Here is a 27,804-nt window from a genome sequence, read left to right as displayed (position 1 = left end):
ACAGAACACATTAGTCAACTGTAATTGAAATGCAAATACGACCGTGGTGCTTTGTTTGTATTTGCTGTGAAGGAAAAGCATAGCAGAATATGTCTTGGTGTTTAGAAAGAGAGGAACTGTGAATTTGATTATTAGCATATCTGTTCCAACAGGCCAGGCTCTATTGTCTTGTAATGTAGCCTACCTTTTGTTACAGTGATTCTGGGGGATATGGCATTCATTTGAGGAGTTCATTGTACTTGCGTGGAGTTGGCACCCCTTATGATGAAAATGGTGTCATTATTTAGTGCTGAATTTGTGCTGAATTGTGCCGTAAATGTTATAATTTGTGCTGGTATAATTTTTGAGATATTCAAGTATATATATATATATATATATATATATATATATATATATATATATATATATATATATATATATATATATATCCCCCAAATAACGTTTGTAGTACAATCACAAGTACACCATTGGTGTGTGATGTGAATTTGGTTGTAATACATTTTAATAAAGTTATCTTTATTTTTTCCCCATTGACTTGACTGGGAAAATGTAAAAACACAAGTGTTTCGAACGAAACACCTGTTTTCTAAGCTCTGGAAATTTCCCTCTGAAATTGTACAGCCTTCAGTCCAGAGGCCTATGCATATCAAAAATAATCACACCAGTTTGCCTCATGGTGGCGCTATAAAAGCCCACTTTACATTTTGGCCCATAACTCTTGAACTGTAGGTCGTAGAATAAAAATCTCTTTTCCCCTGGCTCCCTTGGATCATGACGCAATAGGTAACATATTATTATGAAGTGTAGCACCATGAAAATACCCATAATGCTACAGCATTTGTTTTTGTAAAACATCACTTTCTTTAATTTTGCTCAATTTTAATCTGCAATTTCGATCAATAGCGAACATATTATGGAGCGTAGGACCCTTAAAATCCTTGTCGCCACTAGGGGGCTCCCATTTGGCATACTACAGCAATTAGTTTGGTTTGGTTTAAATTTGGTTTAAGTTTTAACTGCAATTTCGATCAATAGTGAACATATTGAAGCAATATGGCAAACATTAATCAAACACAAATCACAGATTTTATATTGACTGTGTCAATTCTTGTTAGCTGGTGAAAACCAGCTCAATATTTTGGTGAGTTTGTGGAGTGACTTACAGGGCACCTTTTGCCTATTGGCTGAACCATGGCACATGGTAACCGAACTAGTAAGTAGGATTGGCTAATGTTAAGGGCCAATGGCAGGGCAGTTTACCCCAGGCTATGAGAGAATGGGAGAAAGGGGCACTCCTCTGGGCTCTAGGGGAAAGGACTGGGGGGGCTGCTGGAACAGTGCGCGCACACAGCAGGACTTCACATTAACTTTTTGAGGCACAGTGTCCTCTGGACAAGTACATTTCTCATTCTCTTGTCCAGTCAAGTCACAAAATCACCAGCGTATATATTGACTGTGTCAATTCTTGTTTAAGTATTGACGGTTCAAGTGGTTAAATATCTGAAAACACAAATTGACATGAATCCAAAATGCACTGATGATTGCGCTGTCAAACGAAAAAGAGGTTGTGGGGGTCCCTGCTTCATCTCTCTCTCAGCTAAGGGGTCCTTGGCCTGAAAACGTTGAAGACCCCTGGTCTAAAGGGATGTTTAAGTGATGGCATGTACAAATTCTGAGTCTGCTATATCGGGTTCTTTTGTATAAACATTTTTAATGACAAAATAGATGTCATCTGGAATGTGGGTGCTAAAAGAGTTCCAGGTTAAACTGTTGTTACAAAGTGCAAAAGCATAAAAACTACAAGTTTCCCCACCTTACCCGGCTTGTTTGAATGCTTGATTCTGATTGGTCAATCGCTGAAATCAGAGGTCTGATATTCCTTGATAACAGACCGCTGCCTAATCAAAGGCTCAGAACACCTGCTGCAGTCAGGCTGCACTACATGAATCTTGTGCGGTATCCAACATGTCAGCCATGTAAACAAACACACAGCAACATTTAGAACTAAACGTTGCTCTCAAGAATGTTTTAAAAAATATTTTAAGCGAGAAATAGAAGACGTAGTATCAGAAAATTGATTCTATCTAATCAGCACTTTTCCAAGGCGACCATGTTGCGCTGGGGGGGACGCAGAGTGCAACACTTGTGGAATACTTTCAGCTGTCTGTAAACAAGGAAATACTTTGTTTTGTTTTTAGTTTTGAGTCAAATTATACATTTTATTTAGTAGCCGGGTAATAAGCGGGATAACAACAAATTTGACCCCTGGTGATGTGGTTTAAGGCTTATTGGCTGAACAAAGCAACATGGCTTGACACACACACACACACACACACACACACACACACACACACACACACACACACACACACACACACACACACACACACACACACACACCTATAAGGAACACTGAATTAAGCCAAACTAAAAAAAGTTCTACCCAAATTAAATGTTGTTCTGTGTTCTTACAATAGTTAACACTGAATGATGTAATTAATACATGTTCCTTTCATAACAGAACTCAGTTCTTGCTTGACAGAACAATCTACATTAATCTACATTAATCAGAGACACTGACCGAAGAACTCCACGCAATGTTGTGCTCTCCTCTCGAGGAGGACATATTGCCGTTTGTAATAGTCTTCGGAGGTTTCCGCTTCGCCTGGTTAGGAAGTTGGAAGGGTAAATTCTATCTTCTTTCACTGACGGTGACCCAGGTGTCGTCTTTAGGGGTGGAAACCAGTTCCGATTTCACCTCCACGACATGACCCTTCAACCGGTGAAGTTTCAGCCGCCGTACCAACGTGCTGAGCAGGACTGCAGCGACAGTGTAGGCGAACCTGACAAAGACATCAACAGAGTCATGTTGGACGCTACACGCAGGAATCAATAATCACTACTATAACCTCCAAAACAAATGGGTAAAATTGCAGATCTACAACACGGTTGTGGATCGTCCATTTTCATTGTACACCACCATCATGTGATAAAGTATAAAATAGGGCTCAGAGGTTAAGTTATTCTAGTGCCATGAGTGGCCAATGCTGTTTTGAGTGGCCAAACAGCATTTGCCACCTTAATACAATCAAAATAGGGCTGTGATTGTAGAAAGACAAACATTATCGAGCACAGGTTTTAGTATTGAATTTTAGTATTCAAGGCAAGCCATTTATTGTTAATACTGCAGTTTCATCTTGACAGAATTGCAACTTCTGTACTGTAGAACGGTATAGAGTGCCTTGAACATAGAAGCTCCTGTGAACCTTTGTGGTTCACAACCTGAAAAGTTTATAATTTGGAAATCACACCATTGAAGGTAATAGCTGAAAGTGAAAACCTTTTGAGAACTCATTGAACTCAATGGACAGGGCTGAGCGGTTACTCGTTCTAAATTGTCTAATTGGGAATACATCAAAATACATACTTTGTCATTTTTATTAAATACCTTACTAAAAATAGTTTATAACTCAGCAGGAAACCGGTAGATTTCATACTCCAGGTAGGGAATGAGTCCTTACGCCAAGTGAAGGAATTCAAGTATCATGGGGAGGACGGAGCATGATATTAGCAGGAGGAATAAAAAGCGGGGGGGGGGGGGGGGGGGGGGAGTTACAATATTGTATTTGCTGTGCCGCACCATTATGATTGAAACTTTGATTGAAGCTCTGCATCTGCCGCCGGTCAACCGTTCCTCCTCTCACCTATGGTGATGAAACGTGGCTCATGACCGAAGGATAAAGGCGTCCGAAATGGGATTTCCCAGGAGGGTGGCTGGCGTCTTCCCTTAGGGATAAGGTGAGAAGCTCAGTCATCCGTGAGAGACTTGGGAGTAGAGCAGATGCTCCGTTGCATAGAAAAGAGGCCAGTTGAGGTGGTTCTGACATCTAGAAGGAGGATGCCTCCTGGAGGTGACGTAGAAATCCTACTTAATTCATGTACTCCATAGCAGAATTGAAACTCTCAAAAGATCAGCAAAACCTTGACTCAGAAACGTCCATTTGGTCAGGCTCAGGCCGGGCTGAACCCTCGAACAGCTTACAGTGTGATGCGAGCACCCAAGTTGACCTCTCCTCGACTTTGATTGACGTGTGAATGGTAGCAATACCATGAACGGGCCCTCCAACCGTGGTGACCTCCAATCTTTCCAGCAAAACTTCCTGTTGTACACGTTCAGTTTGGGCCAGCGTTTGATGTAAGGAGCAGCCACTTTTGGGTGGGCAGTGCGTGTGGAACCTGTAGGCCTCCAGATGTCAGTAGCAGTGACTCCCTCTGTAACCAATATTTGTTAACACAAAGGGCATCTCAACTGTGTAATAAAAATTCACGATCCCAAACACCACATTCAGGGGCAGTGGGGAAAGTGGGGACATCAGATAAACACATGGAGAAATCACTAGCAGTATTCTAACAAACCAACAATTTCTCAGATATGTACAAGAAGCGGAAAGTTGCTGCCACTGGGGGAAAATAATAATAATTAATTCAGAATTCTCCAACGGCACTCCAACAAGGCCAGGCCTAAGGGAACAAATCAGGTCAATGAGTTAATTTGGTTAATCAAAACAATCATGTTCATCATCACAATTAAAAACATAATATTAATCTACATTATGAACGTCAAGGAAAGTCTTCTGGTTTTGCATCTTCCAGTACAGGCAAAAGTACAACCTCATTCAGAACAGAACACTGTCCCCTGCAACGTTAGGCTGCAATGTTCAAGAGAAAGAAATCTTGTTTCAGCCATCACTTAAACAAAAAGTGTGAGGCCCAATAATCCTATAAGATGAACTCGTCAGAATTAACAGCATAAAGAATAAGTCACATGAGCAGATAACGGCTCCATCTTCAACAGCAAAAGCCCTTAAGTTAACACAGGGGGGTCCTGTATGTCTACATGTGAACACATATAGGATCCTGAATGACGCTGTCCAGATCACAAGAGAAGTATGCAACAAATCAAATGTAAGGGAGAAGTGGGGCCAAGGGTGGGGGGCCTCAATAAAGCTGTCTTGAATGCTTTAAGGATAGAAATAGGATTCCTCTTGCTCTTCAGCCCGCATGAGCGTGCATGTCCCTTTAAGAGAGAAATACTGAAGTATGAAAGGGTAATAAAAAAAAATTAGGCCAAAATAACAAATACAAATTAATAAAATGTCTATCATACTCTATCGTGTCTATCATATATATGTTACTGTCATAGGTAAACTAATTGTAATTCCTGAATAGTATTCACATGATTTGAACCAATTTACCCTCCCCAGGCCTAGGCCTACTGTAATAATGTAGCCAACTAAATATTCCCCTTTGGAATTAATTAATTAACTATGCTTAACCATTTTAGTCGCGCTGACATTGTGACCACCTTCATATAAATATTTTAAAAGACGGACCATATCTCGTTTGGTGCACTATTTACAGGTCATCAGGTTTTGTGATAAAACTGTGCCATCTGATCTAAATCATATTAACGCATGATAACGCAACAACAGCCACACTCAGCCTGTGGACATGTTTACACTACAACAGCTTCCAATAAAGTATAAAACATCGCTTTTTAACCTAACATTTGAGATAATCTAAATTGACATGTGACTGGTCTTAAAGTATTGGAGTCAAACAGCCTTATGGCCACAGGTGGATAAGACTTTACTTCACCCATGCCATACCAAGTTTACACAAACAAAGCAGGTGATAAAGGTAGCCAACTCTTACATTGCCAATAAATCAAAAACTCAAACAAAATGTTCATCTAAATATGACCAAGCGTCCTGTTCTAAGTGTACACACATAATTTATGTCACAGAGACATCAAAACACTATAAACACGAAGCAGAGGGGTATTCTACATAACAGACTTTAAAATTCCGGGTGTTTCCCGTCGGGCTGCATACCACATTCTTTTGGATCAATTTCGCCTCACTGAAACATGAGCTGTGACCATTCTAGATCGTTTGATATAAACAATGGAAACAAGGGCATAATGTCTAGAACATCAAATGGAACCAGAAACATTACTTAAAACTCCAAGCTGTCTTAACACACCTCATCAGTAATGAGAGGAATTTCTATGCTCAATATTGCCCATTTACAACTACAATAACCCTACAGATAATAGAATATTATTCTATATCCAATCTCTGAAAATGAAAGACATATATTCCACCATAATAGCATTAAGTCACATGACTCGTATTTCATACATGAATACTTATATATATTTTTCCTCTGGTTTTAAAGATATTCATTTATTCAATAGGGACATTTTGCTGGGTACTTTTTAATGCCTCTGTTAGTATATTAGTATTTACCTTTGACGTCCATAATTTGTATTGATAAATGACAAATATTTTGACTGGATTAAATGAATGTTACCATACTGTATATGAATGCATTATTTGCATTGGATTACATTTTCAATTTCATTATTCAACCATGTAAAAATTCCAAGATTTCATTCTAAAGTGAGTGCGGGCATCTCCTTTCTAAAAGTTTATTCGTTCCCTGAGCCGTGCACCCAAGACAAGTATTTGACGGAACTGTGTTTGACGAGTGCTCCTCTCTCTCTCTCTTCTGAACCATATAATATAACAATTCCTAGTTTTAGAATTGAATCCCTGTCTAATGTAACTGGACAATTATAAGACCTCAAAAATGAATGCATAAAATGACCCATATACCATCTCATGACATGGTTGTACAGTTCAGAAAGATCGATTAGTACTGATAAAAGTTTAAAAGGTTTCACAGACTCTGACTTACTTAATACCAAAAACCACCATAACTTTAAACTGTTTACCAATTATTGTAAATAATCATGGGATATTTATTATAACACTGTGACGAGTATTTTGCACAATACTGTATGTAGCTTTTTCAACTTTCTCAGTAAATGTCTAAATAATTTCTTGAAGTCACTTAACATCAATAACTGCTAATAAGTGTCTGTCAATATCATATACATCTTACATCTAATCTAATGGCCTTGTCAAACAATTAATTAATCAATCATTGTTTCATACATTTCTTTACCTTGTCTCCTACGGGGCCCCATGGCATGCATGCAAAAGCGATTCCCGTGTTCCTTGGGGATCAACAGCCTGGGACCAGGTTAAATTAGAACGACACAGAGCGACCTTGTCCACCCTGAATACGGCCGCCGCTCCATCCATGTGTCGTCCAAAAAGTCGTCGTTCTGATTGTCCTCCAAATTCAGCGCTCCAACGTTGGTACTCAGTTGAGTTTCTTCAAATTGTCTCTGTATCCATTTTGTAGTTCTGATATAGTGCCATATCGCTGCCTTTGCTTTTTCCAAGTTTTCAGCTTGTACTGTAACATTGCAAGTGTCCAGCCCTGTCCTTTTTGTAGATCTTCCAGCTTTCTTTTTTTGTTGATTATTTGAATGTCTTCTTCATAGGCCTACTGGCCTGGGCTGAGGGGCAATGTACCATAGCGTGGTGACTCTGGTGAGTCCGGCAGTGCCAGCAGTGTCTGTATACTGGTAATTTCTCCATGCAACAAGTCTTCAGTACTGGGGCAGATGCAGCTCTGTTTGTCAAGCTCAGCTGCACTCCCTAGGTTCAGGGGTTGATTTATGGCCGTATTCAGGGGGAGTCATTCGCCTGCTTAAAGTCGCTTCTCCTGGTCCTGCCAGGGTAGCAGTCCTAGTCCAAAGATACCTCGGGGTACAAAGTGCGGGTTAGTGTGCGTTTCTACAGACATAGATTCAGTTGTCCTCATAATCTTGTTTAAAAAATGTTTTTTATTCAGTTTCTCTTCTTTTTTTTTTTTTTCTTTGTCAACACAACCTTATTTTCTATTATTTGTTTCATATTTTGTTCATGATTTACTTGTTTCTTTACTTGGTTCAGTTTTTAGGAGACAAAATACCTCTATCATAAAATGTTTCCCCTTCTATTTTTTTATATATTTTTTACTTTATATAATTCTAGTATTTCACCTGCGTGTAGTTCACACCAAATACCAATATTTTAGATTCAAACCACTTTTAACGTTTCACCATTTTCATTATGATCTAATTCACACAACACAGAATATTCACACAACACAGAATATTCTATAACATCTAACATCGATCTGAGTCATCTATTCATCGTGTACACTTTAACCTCCAGAATGCTGATCAGGCACCTGGGACTGCGACTTTTTAGTGGAGCAGTTCTATCCACCCACCGTACTGTTTCGGTGTTCTGTTTCTATAGTGTCTCACTCTATAGAATACTGTCATCAACTGTTTTACGCCCAATTCGGCGGTGGCCTAACACGCTGTGCCACTCTGCGGAGACTTATGACCATACTGAATCGTTGAGAGTTTCACCGCTTGTTCGTTGACTTAGTTCGGTGATCAACGCGTCCCAATCGAGAGATAGTTCCGTCACAGATGAACCCCACGCTCTGCACGGGAAAGACTCCTTTACTCCGGCAGGTTTACGAGATCGAGGATCACTAATAATCCTCAACGGTCGGCGCCTGACCAGTCCGTCTGTTCGGGTCTCTCGAAGGGGTCGGTTGATCCTGTTCGTGACGCCAAGAACTGACGTAGAAATCCTACTTAATTTATGTACTCCATAGCAGAAATTGAAACTCTCAAAAGATCAGCAAAACCTTGACTCAGAAACGATGTTAAAAGATAATAGAAAACATTTATTTACAGCGCTGTAACAGTCACACACATGTACATACATCCTACACCAAGAGACAGACAAGACAGACTGACTCGCCCTCCCTCTCACAGTTCCTTATTTCCTCCACTAAAACAAAAACATCTATTCCTTCTCTTTCCCTAGCTCATTAAAGCCAACAACTTATCTCTTTCTCAGAGTCATAAAACAAGGAGGCACTGACTGGCTGCCAGCTGTGACCTTCTATGCTCCTACTCCCTACTTTCTGACTTCATCTACAAATGGTTCTCAGGACTCAAACTAGCAAATATATTCACTACTAACCAACATACCATAATAATATAATTTCACCTCATCAAGGTCTCCCCGGGGAGGTTTTCCAGGCACGGCCAGCTGGGTAGAGCCCACAGGGCAGAACAAGGACCAGGTGGGGGACTACTGTATATCTCCACACTGGCCTGGGAAAGCCTCGGGATGCCCCAGTCAGTGCTGGATAATGTGGCCAGAGAAAGGGAACTGCTACCTCCACAACTAAATTCGAATAAGCAGATGATGAAAAAAATCTTTACTTTTTGAGGACCTTTTTTAATAAAATATGGATTTAAGATAATGTAAGGCTTTTTAAGGACACCCTGTAATTAAGTTACTTATCGAGGTGGCAGACTGGTCGGGACAGATTGTATTTATACAATCTTCTATCTTCTATTTTCGGTTAAATGATTTGGTGTAGAGGGGGTAAAAAGGAGCAGACCTAGTGTAGAGCCTTGGGGGACCGTGATCAACTAAGCATGTACGGTTTAAGTGACATACCGAGCTGAGCAGTAAAAACAACGTGAATATCACTTGTAACATGTTATGCTCTGGGAAATCTTGTGGCAGGCTACTCTGCCATTCTGGTGGACTGCTGCAAATACTGCAAGTCTTTGTTTAAGAAACCCTGCAATGATTAGCTACCCATAATGTTTCTCTTTCAAGTCCCGAGAGGCGGTGCATTGGCTCCCCATCTAGGGAGCTGGCCTGGGATCGCGTCCCACCAGGCACTGTGCCTCCCCTTTGCAGTTTACCCACTCCTTTTCCTCTCCGCTTTCTAACCAGCTGCCTCAATAAATAAACAGAAAGACTCAGACCACCCAGTTAAATTTAGAAAAACAACCCCGGCTTCTCTAAATGTTATGTGAGAACGCCGGTTGTACCTCAGCTCAGGGCATGCCTGGTTTCCAGAGAAACCCAGTAGGGAGAAGCTCTTGCTGGCGGACTCCTCCTCAAATCGATCTGGGTCAAATCTGCGAGTACAGAGCAGGAGTGTCACAAAGCTGTATAAATACATTACCGGTATATATAAACTAACAAAATGTGTGTGTGTGTGTGTGTGTGTGTGTGTGTGGGGGGGGGGGGGGGGGGATTTAGATACAAATTACAATATGGTAAGAACCAATGAGAAATTATTCAATCATAAGAAGGAGGTGCTAGGCTCTCCCAATAGAAATATGCACTTTAATTTAATTAAATTTAAATGAATGAATCTTCGGATCTATATAACCTTCACTGGATCTGATTTTGATTGATTGAAGACTTTATTAGAAGTTTGCATAGGAAAAGGTACAGTTTCATGACGGTACAGTTCACTGGTACAAGGTCTACTAAAAGGAGATCCATGAAAAGACTAAGCTTATTTCCACTGGAAACCATTGAAGTATCTCATATAACATTGAATGACAGACAAATAGAACACAGTACTATGCAGTAGATATGTAAAGAAAAACAAAAGAAGACAGTAAGTCTAAACAAAACAGTATATACAAAGAAGGGGCAGGGGAGGGTAGGGTTGGGCTAGGTTCATTTTTTACCAGTTGCGAACGGTTGCTGCCTGTAAGTGGTTTTTAAGGGCAATTTTAAAGGATGCTAGTGATCCACACTCCTTTATGGCCTTCGGTAAGGCGTTCCACATTTTGGTGGTATAGCAGAAAAAAGAGTTTGACCCTTTGTTGGTTTTGACTCTGGGTTGAAAGTGATCTGTGGCGCTGCCTCTGGTGTTGTAATTATGGTGAAGTTCATATGGGGCAGAAACGTCACGTTTAAAATCTTCAAAATAAATTAATTACAAATATTTCTACAGGGAGTGTAGTGCTTCGTTCCTACATTTATCTACTTAAGTTTTAGACACAGCCTCGTCTTCAGGAAAACCTACAAGAACCAAGCAATTAATCAAGAAATAAATAGTCAAAAGTAACGTATGCAAAGTGCAAACCTGTATGGGACACTCCAAGTGTTTGCATCCTGCAAGACAACTCCTAGCGCATAGATGACAAGAGTCTGAAATACCATAAAACAAAAACAAGCAACACATTAGCATTCATCATAATATATTCATTATTCACTTAACCACTTAAGCTTATTGGTATATGTTTCGTTATACAGAAAATATATCTATTAGCTCCAATCTATTAGCTCACAACCTGTTGCAACGCAAAGTGTTAATATTGGAATTCAGAAAATGGGGACGGCCAAAGTGGTTAATCCAATTAGTATGTAATATAATATGCGTAAGTCTTTACTTTGTGATAACCTGGTGATGAGCAGACAGACAGAGAAAACAGATACCTCTTTGGGGATGACATGCTGATCCACTTTCCCTTCCACTTCCTGAAGGCGGGCTGCGACGGGGGTCAGTTTGGCAGTCCTCACCGTCTCGTTCAGGACCTGCTGGCAGTATCTGGTCAAGGACAGAAACGCGATCAGAGCAGGGCAACTGAACTGATCAATATTTCACTTTTAGCCCTAAATTGTAATGTCTGTCTCTTCCTAAACTGGAGGACAACAGAGTTCATTTTCCAAATATAATCCTTCCATATCATATTTTAGTTTACACATTATTATTTTTATTATTACACCACTTCCCCATAGTGTGCTCCTGTAATCACAGGATCGTATTCTCTGCTTAATGGATTTGCCATTGCACTACTTCATGTTATATATGAACTTCCTCTAGGGACCAACCTGTTGTAAATATAACAGTGTCAGCTAAATGACTCAAACGTAAAAGAGTGTATATTTTTATTTTGGGGGGAGTACAATCACTACGTTAGCATGCCATTTAATACCTGTCCTAGACAATGGGTTACTCTGTGAAAAACATTAATTGTCAGCCACGATCTTAGAGAGATCTCTGATTGCCTGCCTGCGCAAGACAGGTAATCAAGCAGGAAATAGTTGAGTATCGTTGTTGTTGAGCATTAAACTTTTATCTCTTTTTTCTTTCCTAAACTGATGCCGTACATCATCATACAACAGTGTCACAAAAAAAGAAAATAGCAGATTTTCGCTATTTCTAACAATAAATAGTTCCACAAGAAATTAAGGGTGGATATGTCTGTTGTTAAATATTGAACCAATGAAAAGTAACAAGAGCTTGTGACTTCATTGGATCCAGTGGAACACAGGTTATTTTCCTCCCCATTTCCTGAAAAGTAATGATATTTAATGCTATTACAAATCACTTTATTCTGCAGAAGATGGCTGGACCGTGGATGGATGATCTTCATTAGGTCAGATTTGGACAGCGACTGATCTTACCTGAGCTGAGGGATCTTGTCCAGAGAAACGGGATCAGAACCCAGCACCTCCTCCAGCTCTTCATACAGCTTGTCCTGAACCTCTTCAGAGGTGGACAGGAAGTGCACTGCCCAAACACACACTGCAGGAAACAATAACAATTTACAATTACAATGTAGGCCTTTAGCATGCACCCTTAACTTCTTCTCAATCACATAAATCTAATGCAGAGAGACAGTGTAGTGTCTCAGTGAACTAGGATCACAGGTAAACCAAGAACCTAGCATCAGTCTAAACAATATAATATAAAAATAGTGATCTGTACATTGCATTGTCTGCAAATCATGTTTTATTAATGTTTTTATTGTGTTATCCATAGGTAGAGGCCTCGTATAAGAAGAATACAATCTTCAATTCATGTATTTTCTATGTTTCTGGATTCTTCATTCGCTGTGAAGGAATGTGCCAAACTCAAAATGTCAAGACTTCAATTGGTGAGTATAAATATACAGTATGTAATTAGCCTTGAAAACCAATGGTTCAATGAGTTCATGTGGCCCGTAGGTCAGGAGCCCATCTTTTGTTTCCGTAGTGCAAGGCAGCTTGATGTCCAGGGGGTGTACACATGACACTAGTTAGTACCATACTGTATGTCAAATGGACTTACCCCCTAACCAACCCTTGATGTTGAGCGCCAAGCAGGTGGGTATTGGATCCCGTTTTTATAGTCTTTGGTATGATCTATGATTGAATCCCTGACCTCCCAGTCACTGACACTCTCACCACAAGGCCACTGAGGTGGTTCATGTGGTGAGTAATTGGGGTAAAGGTGTTCCTTTAAAAGCAGTTGTGTCAAACTTTACTTACAGTTGGCTGTGATGACGCATCCTGCCAGAGTGAACACCATGCTGTCCTCCATGATCTGAAATAATTAATTATACAACAATATCACTGTCAAAATACGTCTTGTTTCTCTGTCACATGTTAACATCAAACCCACTTTAACCTATTCAAACCGGGTCAACATTATTAAAAAAAATAGCAGATATACAAGCTCACAGCACGGCACTGAGTGTCACGCTGTGAGCTTGTAGATCTGCTATTTTTGAAAAATCATAGACTTAGACTTTGAATATTTTGACCCGATTCTATTCTAAGTGTCTTCTGAATCCTTCGAGGTTTTCTGAAAAACCTATATTTTTCCTATGTCAGTGCTCAAACCTTTTCATTTCAAGGACCCCCAAAATTACCTGTATTTGGCCACGGACCCTGATCTAAAAGTATTTACTTCTAGGGACCCCCAGAAGCAAAATTTGAGTTACAAATGTTCGCTTTAACAATACATATATTCAAAGATTTTCACACATTTTCACGACTTTTCAGTTAAAGCATTAAATAATTCTAGGCCTAAATGGCTTAAAGCCATTGCATAATGTCATGAACCAATGAAAAGCAATAACAAGAGCTTGTGACTAAATAACAACTACACTGGATGACAGTGACAATAATATTATGTTTTGTATATTTGTGCCTTTGCTTGGGCCATTCCATGTCCCCTCGAAATGTGTGACCGACATTAAAGATGTATTTTAACGGCATGTCCCTTGTATAACCTTCATTGGAATAATGATCCATCCAACGAAGGCGGTTTATAATGAAGCCAGTGTTCACCTGTCTCTCTGTGAGGCTGGACTGAAGCAAGGCGTCTATGAACACGGCCTGGCTCTGCTGGGCTTTCCTCTCCCTGGTCACAGACAGCAGTACTGACTCCATCTCTGACAGGGCTGGACAAAACAAGCACTCTCGTTAACCACATGAACCCTAGCATCCCTATTCTGGGCTGCACATTTTGGCGAAAAATCTAAAAGCTTGCAATGTGACTTGTTGTGAGAAGACAAATTGGATATTTACAGCAAAGAGATTAAACGTAGAGGTGGAAAAAAGGACGGACCCCCAGGGTACTCCAGTCAACGAAGTATATAGTAAGTCATTAATAAAGTTAATCGAAGCAGACAGTGCACCAAACATGGTTGCAATTATCTCTCTCTGTTGAGAGAGAAAGAGAGAGACAACAGACATGAACGGTACATATTGACTCACCACTCTCATAATGTCCTTTCCTGCTGGAGCTCTTCTCCATGGAACCATCCAGGTAGCCTTTCCCAATCTCTGACCAGATCTTGTGAAATGGGAGCAAAAGTCAACAACCCAGTTAAAATCAAACCTCGGTTCGAAGTGGAGCCGTGAATTGGAGCAGTTCCAGGTCTATGTTTTTGATTGAAGTGATTTGTAATTATAATCAAAATCTACAAAGTATTTACAAAATAAATAACTTTTGAACGGCTCTTTGAAAGGAACGAATTCCAGAGATCCGGCTCACTTCAAAGTGACATAAATCCCATCCAAAAAATCCAGAGATCCGGCTCACTTCAAAGTGACATAAATCCCATCATTCTTGACGACACAGACTCTGGTGAGACTCTGGTGAGGACACACAAAGCCACTTACAGGGAGGCCATGTGCTTTGCACACGGCTCCAAAAAAGAGGATACTAGAACACTAGCATCCCCATTCTGGGGGTTACATTCTACAAGTTTCCAACGTGATGTGTTGTGAGCTTGTGGATTGGCTATTTTTGGCGAAGAGATTTTGTATAGAGGGATGAAAAGAGAACAAAACCAACAAAAGGTCAAGTTTATAAAGGGTGCGTTTGGAAGCACGCTCAGAGAATATAAGTATAGAGGATTTAAGTTGTTTACTGTTCAAATAATGCAACCAAGCACATTTTCTCACCGCATCGTGGTTCTTGCGGAAGCGGATGACCTCTGCGTCGTCTTTGAAGCGCTGCCCCAGGGCCAGCTGGGTGACAGTCTTCATGGACAGTCCGAGAAGATGGGCACACAGAGGGGTGTGCTGGCCCTCCGGGAAAGACTGCCATTTCTCCACCAGCTCCTCCACCAGCTTAGAGAGAGAGGGCAATGCACAAACAGCAATGATTATCTGATTGCTGAATGTAGCCTGATTTACTTACGAATTCCCTTGACTATTTTGAGATACCTTGTTTACTTTCATCAGTACGTGACTACAGTATATGACCTGAGAGTAATGAGGATCTAAAACATCCCCAAAAACTCAATAAACAGAATGTAAAAAAATGTTTTAGCCTGATTTATACTTCGTCATATGAAGCATTGTGGGACTACTTTCGACACGCAGTGCATATCAATATTTGCGCATGCAGAAAAGATGTGTTAGTTGCGACCGTAGGTCGCAGTTACTTGCACACTATCCAAACCTCCACCGGCTGTCCCTCCGTCACTCCCTCCGTCACTCCCTCCGTCACTCCCTCTGTCACACGTCACACGTCACACTTTTGCCCTGCTCATATCTCTGCAACCGTTGCCCCGATCCATGCCAGATTTTGCACACACACTCCTTGCCTGCCAAACTACAACCTCCAAGGACCCCCGGAGTTTCGGGGACCCCCAGGTCCCTGGGGGACCCCCAGGTGTAAAAAATTACCAAATGTGCAAAAATGACCAAATGACCACCCCAACGGGGCTGCTCACGGGGCATTCCCGGGGACCACCCACTCCTGGTGCTCCAGAACGGATGCAAAAGTGGTGGCGCCCCCAGTGGAGGACCCCCTGCCACTGCAGCTCACATAAAATGCCGTAACTCGGGCTAGGAGCGACCGGGAGAGCCGGGGCCGGTACCTATTCGTCCGCCTTGGCGGCGAGGAGACCCCACCCCTCATTTCTCACATGGCCCTCTAGCGCCACCATGAGGCCGATTCAGATTTTGCCCTAAAATCACGAAAATCACTACACAGTATGTCTACACTCATGTCAACAACATGGATCAGGAAGATTTTGGAAAAACACATTTTTGCTCTATTTATGGAGTCACTCCCTCTGTCACACGTCACACGTCACACTTTTGCCCTGCTCATATCTCTGCAACCGTTGCCCCGATCCATGCCAGATTTTGCACACACACTCCTTGCCTGCCAAACTACAACCTCCAAGGACCCCCGGAGTTTCGGGGACCCCCAGGTCCCTGGGGGACCCCCAGGTGTAAAAAATTACCAAATGTGCAAAAATGACCAAATGACCACCCCAACGGGGCTGCTCACGGGGCATTCCCGGGGACCACCCACTCCTGGTGCTCCAGAACGGATGCAAAAGTGGTGGCGCCCCCAGTGGAGGACCCCCTGCCACTGCAGCTCACATAAAATGCCGTAACTCGGGCTAGGAGCGACCGGGAGAGCCGGGGCCGGTACCTATTCGTCCGCCTTGGCGGCGAGGAGACCCCACCCCTCATTTCTCACATGGCCCTCTAGCGCCACCATGAGGCCGATTCAGATTTTGCCCTAAAATCACGAAAATCACTACACAGTATGTCTACACTCATGTCAACAACATGGATCAGGAAGATTTTGGAAAAACACATTTTTGCTCTATTTATGGAGATAAGCGACCAACGGTCGCTTATCTCCCGATTAGGGAGTCTTACTGGTATATCTGTAGCATTAGTGTCTATACACTGCATGGTTCACAATGTATGTTGTGATGTTTCAACAAGAAAACACAAGTTCTAGTTCCTGCACACAGCTTGCAAACTTCTGAAAATGTATTGCAGTGTTTCACTCATAGACATGCATCAGACAAAAGATGATTTGATGCCAGCAAAATGTTTGGTAACTAAAATTATACTTGCTGAGTACAAATCTTCCTTTTTGGGTGTCCCAGAAACAAATCTTTTCAGATGGGGTTCTGTGACACAAGACATTCACCAGTGTTAGTTTTACTGAGGTTAGGGTTAAGGTTAGGTTTAGGTGTATCTCCGTCCCCCCGACTTTCTGCACCTCAGCGCAGCCAAAAGCGTCCGCTGCCTTAACCCAGTTGCCTTTTTGATACACTCGGACTGAAAGACCTGCAAAAAACGCTCTCCCATTGTAGTAGAGCTGGTCTTCTCCTTTGTACCTGCCACCAGAATTACACTTCAGCCCACCAACCTTGAGGACGAGGTTGAAGTTGTTCTTTAGCGTGTTGTTGATGCCGTTCTCGTACACCTTCTTCCTCATCATTGCCTCGGTGGCCCCGCCCCCCATGCCCGCCTGGTAACGTAGCAACGACTTCAGCATCGTCTCAAAGGAGTCCGCTGGGAAGAACAAAGGAACAAGAAGAAACATTATATGTATTTCAAAAGAGAAGAACAAGGGCAAATTATGGTTTACAATACCTTAGTTCCTGAGTTAAGCTAATATGTTCCATGAAATATGTCCTTGAGACATTAAAGTACAATCACATTTTGGTGGATGTTACTCCATGATGTAACGCCAAATATTGGGGAGATATTTTCAATAGTTACTCAGTTGATTATATTCTCCAGTCCTCAATGGCTTGCATTGCACTGTGAAACGTCTCTCAAAGTCACTCTTTTGAATATATAAACGAAAGTAAATAAAGTTAATTCTGACAATAGATGCACTACAGGAACGTCACAAACAGCATTTTTATTTGTATGAAAATGTTAACTTTCTGTTGAGTGTTACTATTTGAAGTACCGGTACAGATCTACTGATCCAGTGCAGGTTTTCTTCCTAATTAATTAGTAAATTCAACAGGAAAATTATGGTTTTGTGATTTGATATATTGGCAGAATCTGCATTGATTGCAATTCGTATACTATAAAGGTATGTGCTAAAAGAGTGAGTTTTGGAACCACTTAAATAAAAACATTTAAAAACATGCAGAGTCACTATACTGCCACTGAGCAGCTCCATTTATTGAAACCAAGTTTGAAATTAGAATTGAACTCACAGCATAACAATACAAATGAATTGAAATGAAAGGCAAATGAATTAAAATGGTAGTGGATGGAGTGTCCCACCAAGACACAGCAACCAATGGGTGCGAAGAGGGGTGGGACAACGGGCGGTACTTGACAAAGGGTGAATTACACAACCCAAACTTCTACCAAAGTCTCATTGCACATTAAATCCGATCAACGCATGACCATTTATTTCGACGAAAAGCATTCACACTCACTGGTCCTGTTGGGGTTGATGTGCTGTCGTAGCTGTTCCACAGAGCCTAGGCTGACCACCGGTCGGCCTCCGAACCAGAACGATGCCACAGGTCCAAACTCCTGGTGCAGGCTTAGCAGGAACTCATGCAGACTGCCCCTGTTTACAATGTCCTGTAGGTTGCCATCCCTAACACAGAGGAATATCGTTCTAAACAACTGTACGGTCGTTCTGTTTATATATATTGGGACCCCCATTACTCTTGGAGTGTACAGATGGAACTAGTTACAGACCCAGGGGTGCCATTTGTACGGTTACATCCCGCCACTCCGACATGCCTCCTTTCCGACATGTCTCCATTCCGACACTAACCCTATCTCTAACCCTAACCTTAAACTTTGCCACTCTGACAATAAGAAGTCAATTTCGGAGTGGCGTCATGTCGGAATAGAGAGAGACTCCCCATTTGTACACTCTCAAGAGGGTCCATTTGGTTCCATTTGTACACTCACAGAGTTACAGACCTCCAAGGTTCATTTGAAACCCCCTCAAGGAAGGTCCCCCGACCCACTTTGAGAACGACTGCACTATTAATGTTCAAAGCTATATTTCTTAATATGTGTTTCCAGTAATATTATTGTCAGATCATTTTCTATGTGTATGGTAAAACATATGTATGTACTTGAAAAAAATGTCCGCTTCAAGCCTGGTGGTGATGACCCCTGTTTCAATCCAACCAGAAAACGACTTGATAAGAGCATGTGGTACATTCCCACCCTGATAAGAATGGACAATAATGAAGTGAACTTACTTCTCATCTGTGGGGTTGAGACCTGGAATGCCAGAAGCACGTCTGGATGACTGGGATGGTGAGCAGAGCACAATGTGGAAAGGAAACACGTTCATTTCACATAAGTATGTATTTGTTGAAGTGTAGCCTCAAATTGCAACACTAGATTTGTTTTAATATGTTGAATCTCTCCCGTTGGCAGCCAATGCATCTATCATTATCTAATTATCCTCCTTCCTTTTTTCTCTGTCTCTCTTGATTGTTTTTATTGAATACTTCATTAGAAGTTTGCACAGGAATAGTACAGTACACTACAGGACAGTTCACTGATACAAGGTCTACTAAAATGATAAAGACCACTAGCCGCAAATTGCAACACTAGATTTTTTTATAATCGGATGAGTATAAAAAAATCTAGTGTTGCAATTTGCGGCTAAAAGACCACATGAACGTGCACTGGCTTGTTTGCATTGGGGTCCCTTCACACACGCACGCACGCGCGCACACACACACACACACACACACACACACACGTTATCTCTCTCACCTCTGGCTCTCACTGACACACATACAGTAGCATGCCTGATACAGACAGACATATGGGTCAGGTGGTCGTTCTATTACTTTTCAACAGATGAGCATACCATAAAACATTTGTTTTGGTTTTCCAGATGATAAAAGCACCGTTAATAAAAACAGAGAGGACACAAGCAGGGGAGGGGTTGCTTACTTGCTATCAGCTAACTAACTACTGTTTCATGAACTTACCGGATAAAGGTAGAGGACTGCACCAACCAGAATGACCACAAATGTCACAGCGAAGATGGCAAAGTCCAGCATGCTTTATACTGGCTGTTTTATCAACTTATATCAACTTGTATTATTGTGTGCAGGACTCCCACATGACCAGTCTGTTACCACGTCTACACACAAACTGCTGCAACAGTGATGATCAATCTGTCTGAGTTCTACTGCACGACTAGGAGACCAGAATAATTCATCACAGAGAGAATGGATGAGGTTTGTCGTAATTAAAGGAGTAGTTCACCCCCAAAAATTACAAAATGATTTCTCACTTGAAATTGTCGCATTCCTAAGCCAAAATATAGTTAATTAATGTACCCCCTATTGATTCCAGATGTTGTCTCAATCCGTAATCAATGGGGGTACATTTATTATTATCACATTTAGTTTAGGAATGCGAGAAAAAAATATATATATATATATATATATATATATATATATATATATATATAGACTATATATATATATATATATAGACCTATATATATATATATATATATATATATCCATGGGGTGGTTAATTGATAGAAAGAAGTTATTTTGGGGGTTTTAATTTGGGTTTTTGATTGAATTCTGCATAGGAAAAGTTACAGTTTCATGACAAGGTTCAATGGTACAAGGTCAACTAAAAGGATAAGCTCAGGTTTGTTTCCATTGAGATACTTCTCTTTAGGGGTAGGATTAAAGTTAATGTTTTATACTTCATCCTACTCATTTTAATAATTTCATATAGCCTATCCTTTCTGTTTCTTCCTAAAGTCTAAGAAGCTCTGTTTAAACTTAACCCTGTTTCTCAACCAGTGGTCCACTAGCAGTCCATGCAGGCCCAAATACAGGTGGTCTATGGCAAAGTGTTTATTTTATACAGATCACAAAAACACATCTACACGCTCATGACATCAACACGCTAACTAACCCATTGCTTTTCAAAGTGAGGGTGCCCCACTCTAATTGCCTACTACATTGGCTACTTAAATTATAGATACTAAGTGACGTCTAGGATTCTCTCCCAGAACTGTTACCTCTGTGATCTGACTCCGGATAAGCAGTAAAAGATAGATGGTTGGATATATTTAAATTAAATTAATTTGGTTATTAAAAATATATGTTACCAATACAGTATGAATATATTTCTGATATATCATATATCAGGTCGGCAACCTCATGGTACAATTATGACTCAGACAATTAAATCCAAAACATACAGTTAGATATCCCTGGCTTAGACTAACCGAGAGAAAATGAGAGATGCAAAAACTGATCCCACACAGTATCCTATTCCTCTATCCTGACTTCAGTGTTCTTTCTCCTTAACGTTGTGGGTAGTGGTGTATTTCTCTGAGATCATTAGTTAAACTTAAACAAATGTTTTTAAAACTAGAGTGATTGCATACAGACATGTTGCTTCTACAGGAGCATACAGTAGGCAGTAGGAATATAAGAAACAGGCACATCACTGCAGTTGGATAAAATCATATATTTCCAATTTGTTTTCAAAAGACAAATTTCATTAAAATACAAAAATAATGTATCGCAAAAAACATGTTCATTTCGAATTCACTGGTAAATAGTACAAAAGTATGTGAAATTACAAGTAATCAACAGTTTATTTTCTTCTCATGCAGTCATTTCATTCTTTTCCTCTAATTGAGGTGGTTTAATCTCCATCGCCATGAGGTACCCTGAAAAACATAACACAGAAAGAGAGTTGAATGCTACATTTGTTCTGTTTGCAGATTGTGAGTGTGTCTTGTATTATTATACTTGTGAGTGCCAAATGTCCAGAGAAGTGTAGTCCAGTTTGAGAAATAGTTACGTGAAGCCAATTGCCCTGGTATTAGAGATAGGCTCACAATTACAATTAGGAAAAGATTCAAGTTGGGGTTAGGGTTAGGATGAGAGATTAGGTTTAGGGGTTAGGGTTGGACGTATGCCTGATTTATACTCAGCTTTAGGTTTAGGCTGAAAACTAATCATAACAACGCCATTAAACCGACTTCAAAAATTGACAGTGTCCTCACAAGAATAGTAGTACAAACGTGTGTGTGTGTGTGTGTGTGTGTGTGTGTGTGTGCGTGTGTGCGTGTGTGCGTGCGTGCGTGCGTGCGTGCGTGCGTGCGTGCGTGCGTGCGTGCGTGCGTGCGTGCGTGCGTGTGCATGTGTCTGTCTCTCACCCTCAGTGTGGTCTATATCAGGCCGGGTGGCGATGAGGATCCAGGCGAGGCCGACAAGCACCGCCACCACCAGGTTGACCGTCAGCCAGGGGTGAAGGAAATGATGCTCCGAGCCTGCAGGCCTGGGACAGGGAGAGGACAGAGGAGTCAATCAGAATGGCTTCAAAAGCTGTTCTGAGATAACATCAGAATCCCATTCAATAACATATACAAGGACTTCGCAGAACTCACCAGTTAACAAGCACAGTTTTTATAATACATTTGATTTGATCATTCGATCTGACTCGACTCACCATAGAGTTACATTGGGGCTTTGGTAGAGGTTGATTCGATCGCTGGTCATTTGCTGGCTGAGAGACAGGACCAGAGCCGAGGAATACACTGTAGGTTACATTACGGAAAAATGCACAGACACGCAGGCAGACAGACAGAGGGAGACAGTAAGTTTAGGCTGTATGGAGATGAGCAGAATGGTCAAAGAAAATAGTAGCAAGCCATTGTGAAAACCTTTATTCTTTTTTTGTCAACTTTCCCATTTCAGTTGTTGTGCCAATGTCCTGATGTCCCTGCACACTTGTGTAGTCTTGTCATTGCTGACCCCTACTGGATGGTGTTGGTATCATACCTATAAGACCAACCATTCCCAAGACCATAAGTGTAGGGTAGGAGGCATATTGAAACCACATGCCTCCTATGATGATATTCTTTTCACGAGGACGTGGTGCGTGGAGGAAACTATTCCTCACAGTTCAACACCCCTGCTGACATGCACCTTTGAAGGAGTCACTCGTGCAACGACAAAGACCTGGCCCTCCCCGCCCGGCTTCCCTCCTGCCGCGAACACGGCCAATTATATTGATTGGAATACCAGATGCACCGTGGGAGTTTCGACACTTTCCCATTTTTTTCTTTTTTTAAAGATTTGTTTTGGGGCTTTTATGCTTTTATTGATAGGACAGTAGACTGACAGGAAATGGGGGGAGAGATGGGGAGTGACACACAGCAAAGGTCGTTCGGATCAGGGATCGAACCGGCGACTGTCCCATTTGATCCAGTAACTTGTTTTTGTCCTGCACCATGACTAAAATGTATGCATGTTAAATGTATGTGAACTAAAGACTCACAAAATGATGCCAGCGCCACAGGGTCCAGTGTGAGGAACTTCCGTAGAGCTGTGGAGCCTTTAGCCAGGTTCATCCTGAACAGAGAACACAGAACAGAGAGTATTTTATTTTTCAACAATGTGTGCGACTACAATGACAGACACATCCCATTTTAAGCAATGGAAGTAGAATATATAATCATCGATTTTATTTAACAATTTCATCAATATAATCAGAACTTTCAGAGACAGTTAGGAATGCAAGATAATCACACGTGACATCACACACTCCTAGGACGGACAAGAGTATGCAGGGATTCACCCCAACCAAACGCTACACAAACTGGTGTCTAGCATTGACTCATGCCTGAAGATATTGCCCACTCTTGTATGGAAAAACCTATTATTATCAGACCAAACCTACTGATATACTGAATGCTGAAGTGACAAGACCATATCGCTCTATTGATGTAAAATGATTCTTTTGTTATAATAAATTGATTTAAAATGAACACATACAACTCTGTCATACTATGGTGTCGTGCACCGAAAATAGCCAATCTACAAGCTTGCAGCGCATTGAGATGTCACACTTGCAGGTCGTCTAGTTTCAGCGTGCGTAGGAGAGCGTACCTGTCAAAGGCAGCCACAGTGCTAATTGCCAGCAGCATGTACAGCAGAGACTGCGCCGGATACGCCAGGCGGTGGTACTGTTCCAACAGGTTGTCGAGAGCTGTAAGCTCAGGACCAGCCAAGACGTAGACTGTTATAGTGTTCCACACTGCGTAGCCAGCCAGGAACCCATGGCAGAACACCCCTAGATCCCTGGAGAAGAGAGGAGAGGGGTGTTTTTCATTCCGTATGTCTACAGATACGTACCGTTATGTGCTTCTTGTCTGAACAGTGACGCACTCAGATAATGATGGAGACAAATCTGTAACAAAAGAAAGTGTCCGTGCACTTTTTCAATACACACACACACACACACACACACACACCTGAACCCTGAGTGTACTCTGAGTGCCACGTCTCTGGTGTTATAGGGAGACTGAGGCTGGAATTCCACAAAGTTGTCTGACTGGTCACTGGTCTTCCCCCTGTCATAACGCTCTTCTGCCTGAAAACGCTCTGCAGATGCACGCACACACAACGTTTAATATAGCAGTCTGTGATTTTTTTCAATCAAAAGTCTAAATTCATCAGTACAGTACAGTGTGATTGCAAATGAGCTCAAATTGAACAACTAAGGTCTGTATTACTAGTGCAGTACCCGTTAACAGAGGTATTCAAGTATTATGAGTGATCTCCATATTCGGGCATACACCGAGTCAGTAGTCACCCAAAGATTCCTAGATAGAAGACAGATATCACGACATCACAGACACTCACTTGTCCTCTCTACGAACACCTTCCCCACCGGCTTGCTCTGGTCCTGGGGGGCTGAGAACAGGGAATGCTGGGGGATTGAGGACGGGTCATCCGTGATGATGTCATCCGCTTCTACGTTGAGCTCGGCGGGCAGCTGCGACTCTGTGACCTTTGGCTTCCTGGTTTGGAAGACGTAAAGAGACATGGTCAGATGCTTTTATTGGTCCCTTTCTGTCTTTACCGTGAACATTTTGATTGTTTGTGTTTCATAAAAAAAAAAAGGAACCTTGTTCCAAAGTATTATCTTTCACTGAATTTAGTCTCTTAAACCAAGGTATCTTGTCTTATTTGGTGATATTTTGGAGGTGTTGCAATAATTTACTTTTTCTGTTTTGTGCTTATAATGTGCAAATTCGCCTTCCCTGTGTATTTTTGGTTTCTTCCTGAAAACTGAAAGCCTCGGAGTCAAAACACTGATTTAATGACATCATAAAATCATCCCCTCTCCTTTTACCTTAGACCCAACACTGTGGGTGTGGCTAACTTCAGCTGGGTCACCACCCACCTGACAACCAGGCATACTTAATGAGCAGGTAGGTGTGACCACATAAAAACATAATTTTAACACTTTATGTACACTCTTTTGGGGAAAAAAATCTTCCTCCTAATATAATCATAATATCATGTTTTAGGGGGGAAAGAAATTATGGCACCCCATCTTTAAAATGTGACTGATCTCCACAGCCAAAAATGTTACCTTATTTACTTAAATCAGCCAGTAAAGGTCTTTTTGTTTAGTCAAAAATTAATTAATATGTCAAAAGTTTCACCTTTTAACTGTTTTGGGGTTTTGACTGGTTTGATGATTACATGAAGTCTCTGCTTTCGTAATTTGTTGAATGACAACATGGATGCTCAGAGGACAGATGCTCTACTGTCGACATGACAATCCCATGCTAAATCTGTGGCTATATTAAATCTGACTCACTTCTTCTTCTTTGATCTTTTGACAATTCCCTCCCCATCTGTGTTCTGCTCTGGCCCGTCTTCATTCACCAGGTCCGCCTGGTCGTCTTCAAAATCTGCGAAACAAACTAAACATAAATTCCCCAGTGACCCATAGTCGGCTATTAGACGTCCGTCTAAAACAGGGTTATAACTGGTCTAAAAGTGCAATTTCTTTGACATGGCCAAGCTTAGATTAGACGTTGATTAGCTGCTTTGTAAGCGTCTGTCTATATATCCACAAGTTTCCGCGGGAGTTTACTGGAGACTATCAGGACCAAACTTCCGGGTTTAACAGCAGACATACAAGCTCACGTCGCGTCGCAGATGCAACCCGTTGTGAGCTTGTAAATCGGCGGCGGAACCTCGGTGCAGACGTTTGCGCAATGCACTATGGGGCGTAGGAAACTCGTGGATAGCCGTTGAAATAATGTTGTTCCCACTTCTAATCTAAAAAACGTTCACGTTTAGACGTATTTTATACGTCTAATAGCCCGAAAAATTCTCAGTGGGTGGGTCATGAAGCATTAGAGAGGGCTATAACAGACAGACAGACAGACAGACAGACAGACAGACAGACATTTATGATTTAAACCTATGGTTTGAACTTTCTTCTTCTTTTTCCTTCTCTGGTGTCCTTCATTCACAGGCTCAGAGGCCGGCGTCTCCTTGAGTTCAGACGTCCTGGGGTTGTCCAAGCCTCCCATCTCCAACCCGGGCTCTACACACAAACAAGAAGAGGTGTGTAGGACACTTAACGGGTCATATCGGTGGTGGTCGCCTGGTCGGGCTTGTTTATTCCATTGACTACGAATCCTGGTATACTTGACATACGTAACTATTGACAACCATTTTACAAGCATACCGTGTTTATGCAGAGACCAGACAGGTTATATACGACACACAAAGAAATATAACTCTTGGGTAGTCTTTTGTCAAAGTGATGTTACAGTTGCGTTTTAATGCATCTTAGAGCACGTTGTTGGTCTGAAAGGTCTCTACGAAAATAACCCCAGGAGAAAAAGGTTTAAGATGTACGCAGTTTGGCCAAAATGATTCTGGTAGGTTAGGCAACGTTAAAGTTCACCCCCAAAATGACTTTTTTTCTATTGATTAGTCACGCCATGGAAATGGTGTAGAGGGAAAAAAAATATGCTCCCACTTCAGTGTGATGTGCTATCACTTCAGGGCCTGCAGCAGCAAACACAAGACCCCAGCGGCGGCCCCAGAGAATTGGGACTGGGGGGGCTATGGGGGAGCTGGCTTTTTTAGAGCGGGGGCTAATTCATTTTGGCAACAAACAATAATGACTAGTACTAATACGACAAACGTGATTCTCTCGCTTAGGGTATGGATAACGGAACAAATCTCCAAATCTGAGTACTGTAGGTGATCGAATAGGGTTTTTGTGAGGCTGAAGATGCTTTTTTAGCATAAAAAGTACAGTTTTTTAGTATGGTTTACATAGAAGTCAGTCAATTGTCTTTCACATATTCATATATATTTAATGTATGTGTTCCATAAATATTTTTCATTACAATTGGGTGTCTGGGGTGGGGGGGCTTAGGGGGTGCTAAGCCTTCACCAGGGGGGGCTAAAGCCCCCTCAAACACCCCCCTGGAGCCGCCACTGCAAGACCCACACGACAGTGTTGATTTCGTCGACTAAAACCATGACGAAAAATGTTTGTCGACGGCGTCTTTTTTCACAGAAGAAAACTAAATAAAAACGAAATAAAAAGTAAGCTGTGATGACTAAAACTAAGACTAAATATATTGACAATTTCGTCAACAAAATAAAAACTAGACTAAAACATTAGGGAGGGACTATAGTGCTGAAGAAAGTCATTTTATGTTTGGTTGCTCTCGGGTGTTGCGTGCTGAAAATAGCAGATCTACAAGTTCACAACGCGTCGCGTTGGAGGTTGTATGCGACGCGTTGTGAGCTTGTAGATCGGCTATTTTCAGCACGCAACCAAGTGTAAAATCAGTCATTACGATGCCAAAATACATTTTAGTTGACTAAATCAACTGTAAATTTAGTCTCCTAAAATCTTAAGATATTTAGTCGACTAAAAGTAGACTAAAACTAAAAGTCTCTAACTGTGAATTACCTGGTAAACGTTGCTGGCCATCTGGGCACCGCGGTCGAATGAACCATGATTTAAATAAAGAAATAATACAAATGATAATAGTTCCCCCGAGGGATATAAAAAAACTAACAAAAAATCCCAAATTCCCTTCAATGGTTTTATTGGTCGAAAAATAAACCCCAACTAAACAGACCCAGGTACCCCCAAAAATAGTGACAAAAACTGAAATGAGGGCCCAGGGTAT

General features: G+C 41.4%; 2 protein-coding genes across 2 annotated transcripts; both read right to left on the bottom strand.

Moving 5' to 3' along the window:
* Window positions 1–1,699: 1,699 nt before the first annotated feature.
* Window positions 1,700–19,947, bottom strand: LOC308280066 (cytochrome P450 20A1-like). Its single transcript, XM_080720326.1, has 13 exons — window positions 19,784–19,947; window positions 19,037–19,086; window positions 18,248–18,414; window positions 17,212–17,357; window positions 14,988–15,155; window positions 14,295–14,373; window positions 13,866–13,978; window positions 13,062–13,116; window positions 12,216–12,336; window positions 11,244–11,355; window positions 10,891–10,955; window positions 9,836–9,925; window positions 1,700–2,843 (listed from the first exon to the last, which is right to left on the bottom strand). Exons 1-13 carry the CDS (start codon window positions 19,853–19,855, stop codon window positions 2,693–2,695), a joined length of 1,389 nt encoding a protein of 462 aa, XP_080576452.1. The 5' UTR covers window positions 19,856–19,947; the 3' UTR covers window positions 1,700–2,692.
* Window positions 19,948–21,281: 1,334 nt separating this feature from the next.
* LOC308280440 (transmembrane protein 237B-like) lies at window positions 21,282–27,745 on the bottom strand. The gene is made up of 10 exons (XM_080720705.1): window positions 27,582–27,745; window positions 26,064–26,189; window positions 25,452–25,545; window positions 24,485–24,642; window positions 24,094–24,223; window positions 23,729–23,920; window positions 23,118–23,191; window positions 22,287–22,374; window positions 21,994–22,115; window positions 21,282–21,501 (listed from the first exon to the last, which is right to left on the bottom strand). Exons 2-10 carry the CDS (start codon window positions 26,173–26,175, stop codon window positions 21,437–21,439), a joined length of 1,035 nt encoding a protein of 344 aa, XP_080576831.1. The 5' UTR covers window positions 26,176–26,189; window positions 27,582–27,745; the 3' UTR covers window positions 21,282–21,436.
* Between the last annotated feature and the right edge of the window lie 59 nt (window positions 27,746–27,804).

This window comes from Nannobrachium achirus (genome assembly GCF_963921795.1).
Source record: "Nannobrachium achirus genome assembly, chromosome: 24".
Lineage (NCBI taxonomy): Eukaryota > Metazoa > Chordata > Actinopteri > Myctophiformes > Myctophidae > Nannobrachium > Nannobrachium achirus.
The sequence above is the reverse complement of the archived record's forward strand: the minus strand, read 5'-3'. Positions and strand labels throughout refer to the sequence as shown.

Excerpts from the sequence above, each read along its gene's own strand:
- LOC308280066 (XM_080720326.1), bottom strand. The coding sequence starts at position 19,855 with ATGCTGGACTTTGCCATCTTCGCTGTGACATTTGTGGTCATTCTGGTT. Across the intron at positions 12,337-13,061 it reads ATGCGTCATCACAGCCAACT|TGTGTGTTTGGGCAGTGCAC; the intron begins GTAAGTAAAGTT and ends TGTTTCCTGCAG. Across the intron at positions 9,926-10,890 it reads ACTTGGAGTGTCCCATACAG|ATTTGACCCAGATCGATTTG; the intron begins GTTTGCACTTTG and ends CTGTACTCGCAG.
- LOC308280440 (XM_080720705.1), bottom strand. The coding sequence starts at position 26,175 with ATGGGAGGCTTGGACAACCCCAGGACGTCTGAACTCAAGGAGACGCCG. Across the intron at positions 24,643-25,451 it reads AAAAGATCAAAGAAGAAGAA|GAAGCCAAAGGTCACAGAGT; the intron begins GTGAGTCAGATT and ends CTTCCAAACCAG. Across the intron at positions 23,921-24,093 it reads AGAGTACACTCAGGGTTCAG|GGATCTAGGGGTGTTCTGCC; the intron begins GTGTGTGTGTGT and ends TCTCTTCTCCAG.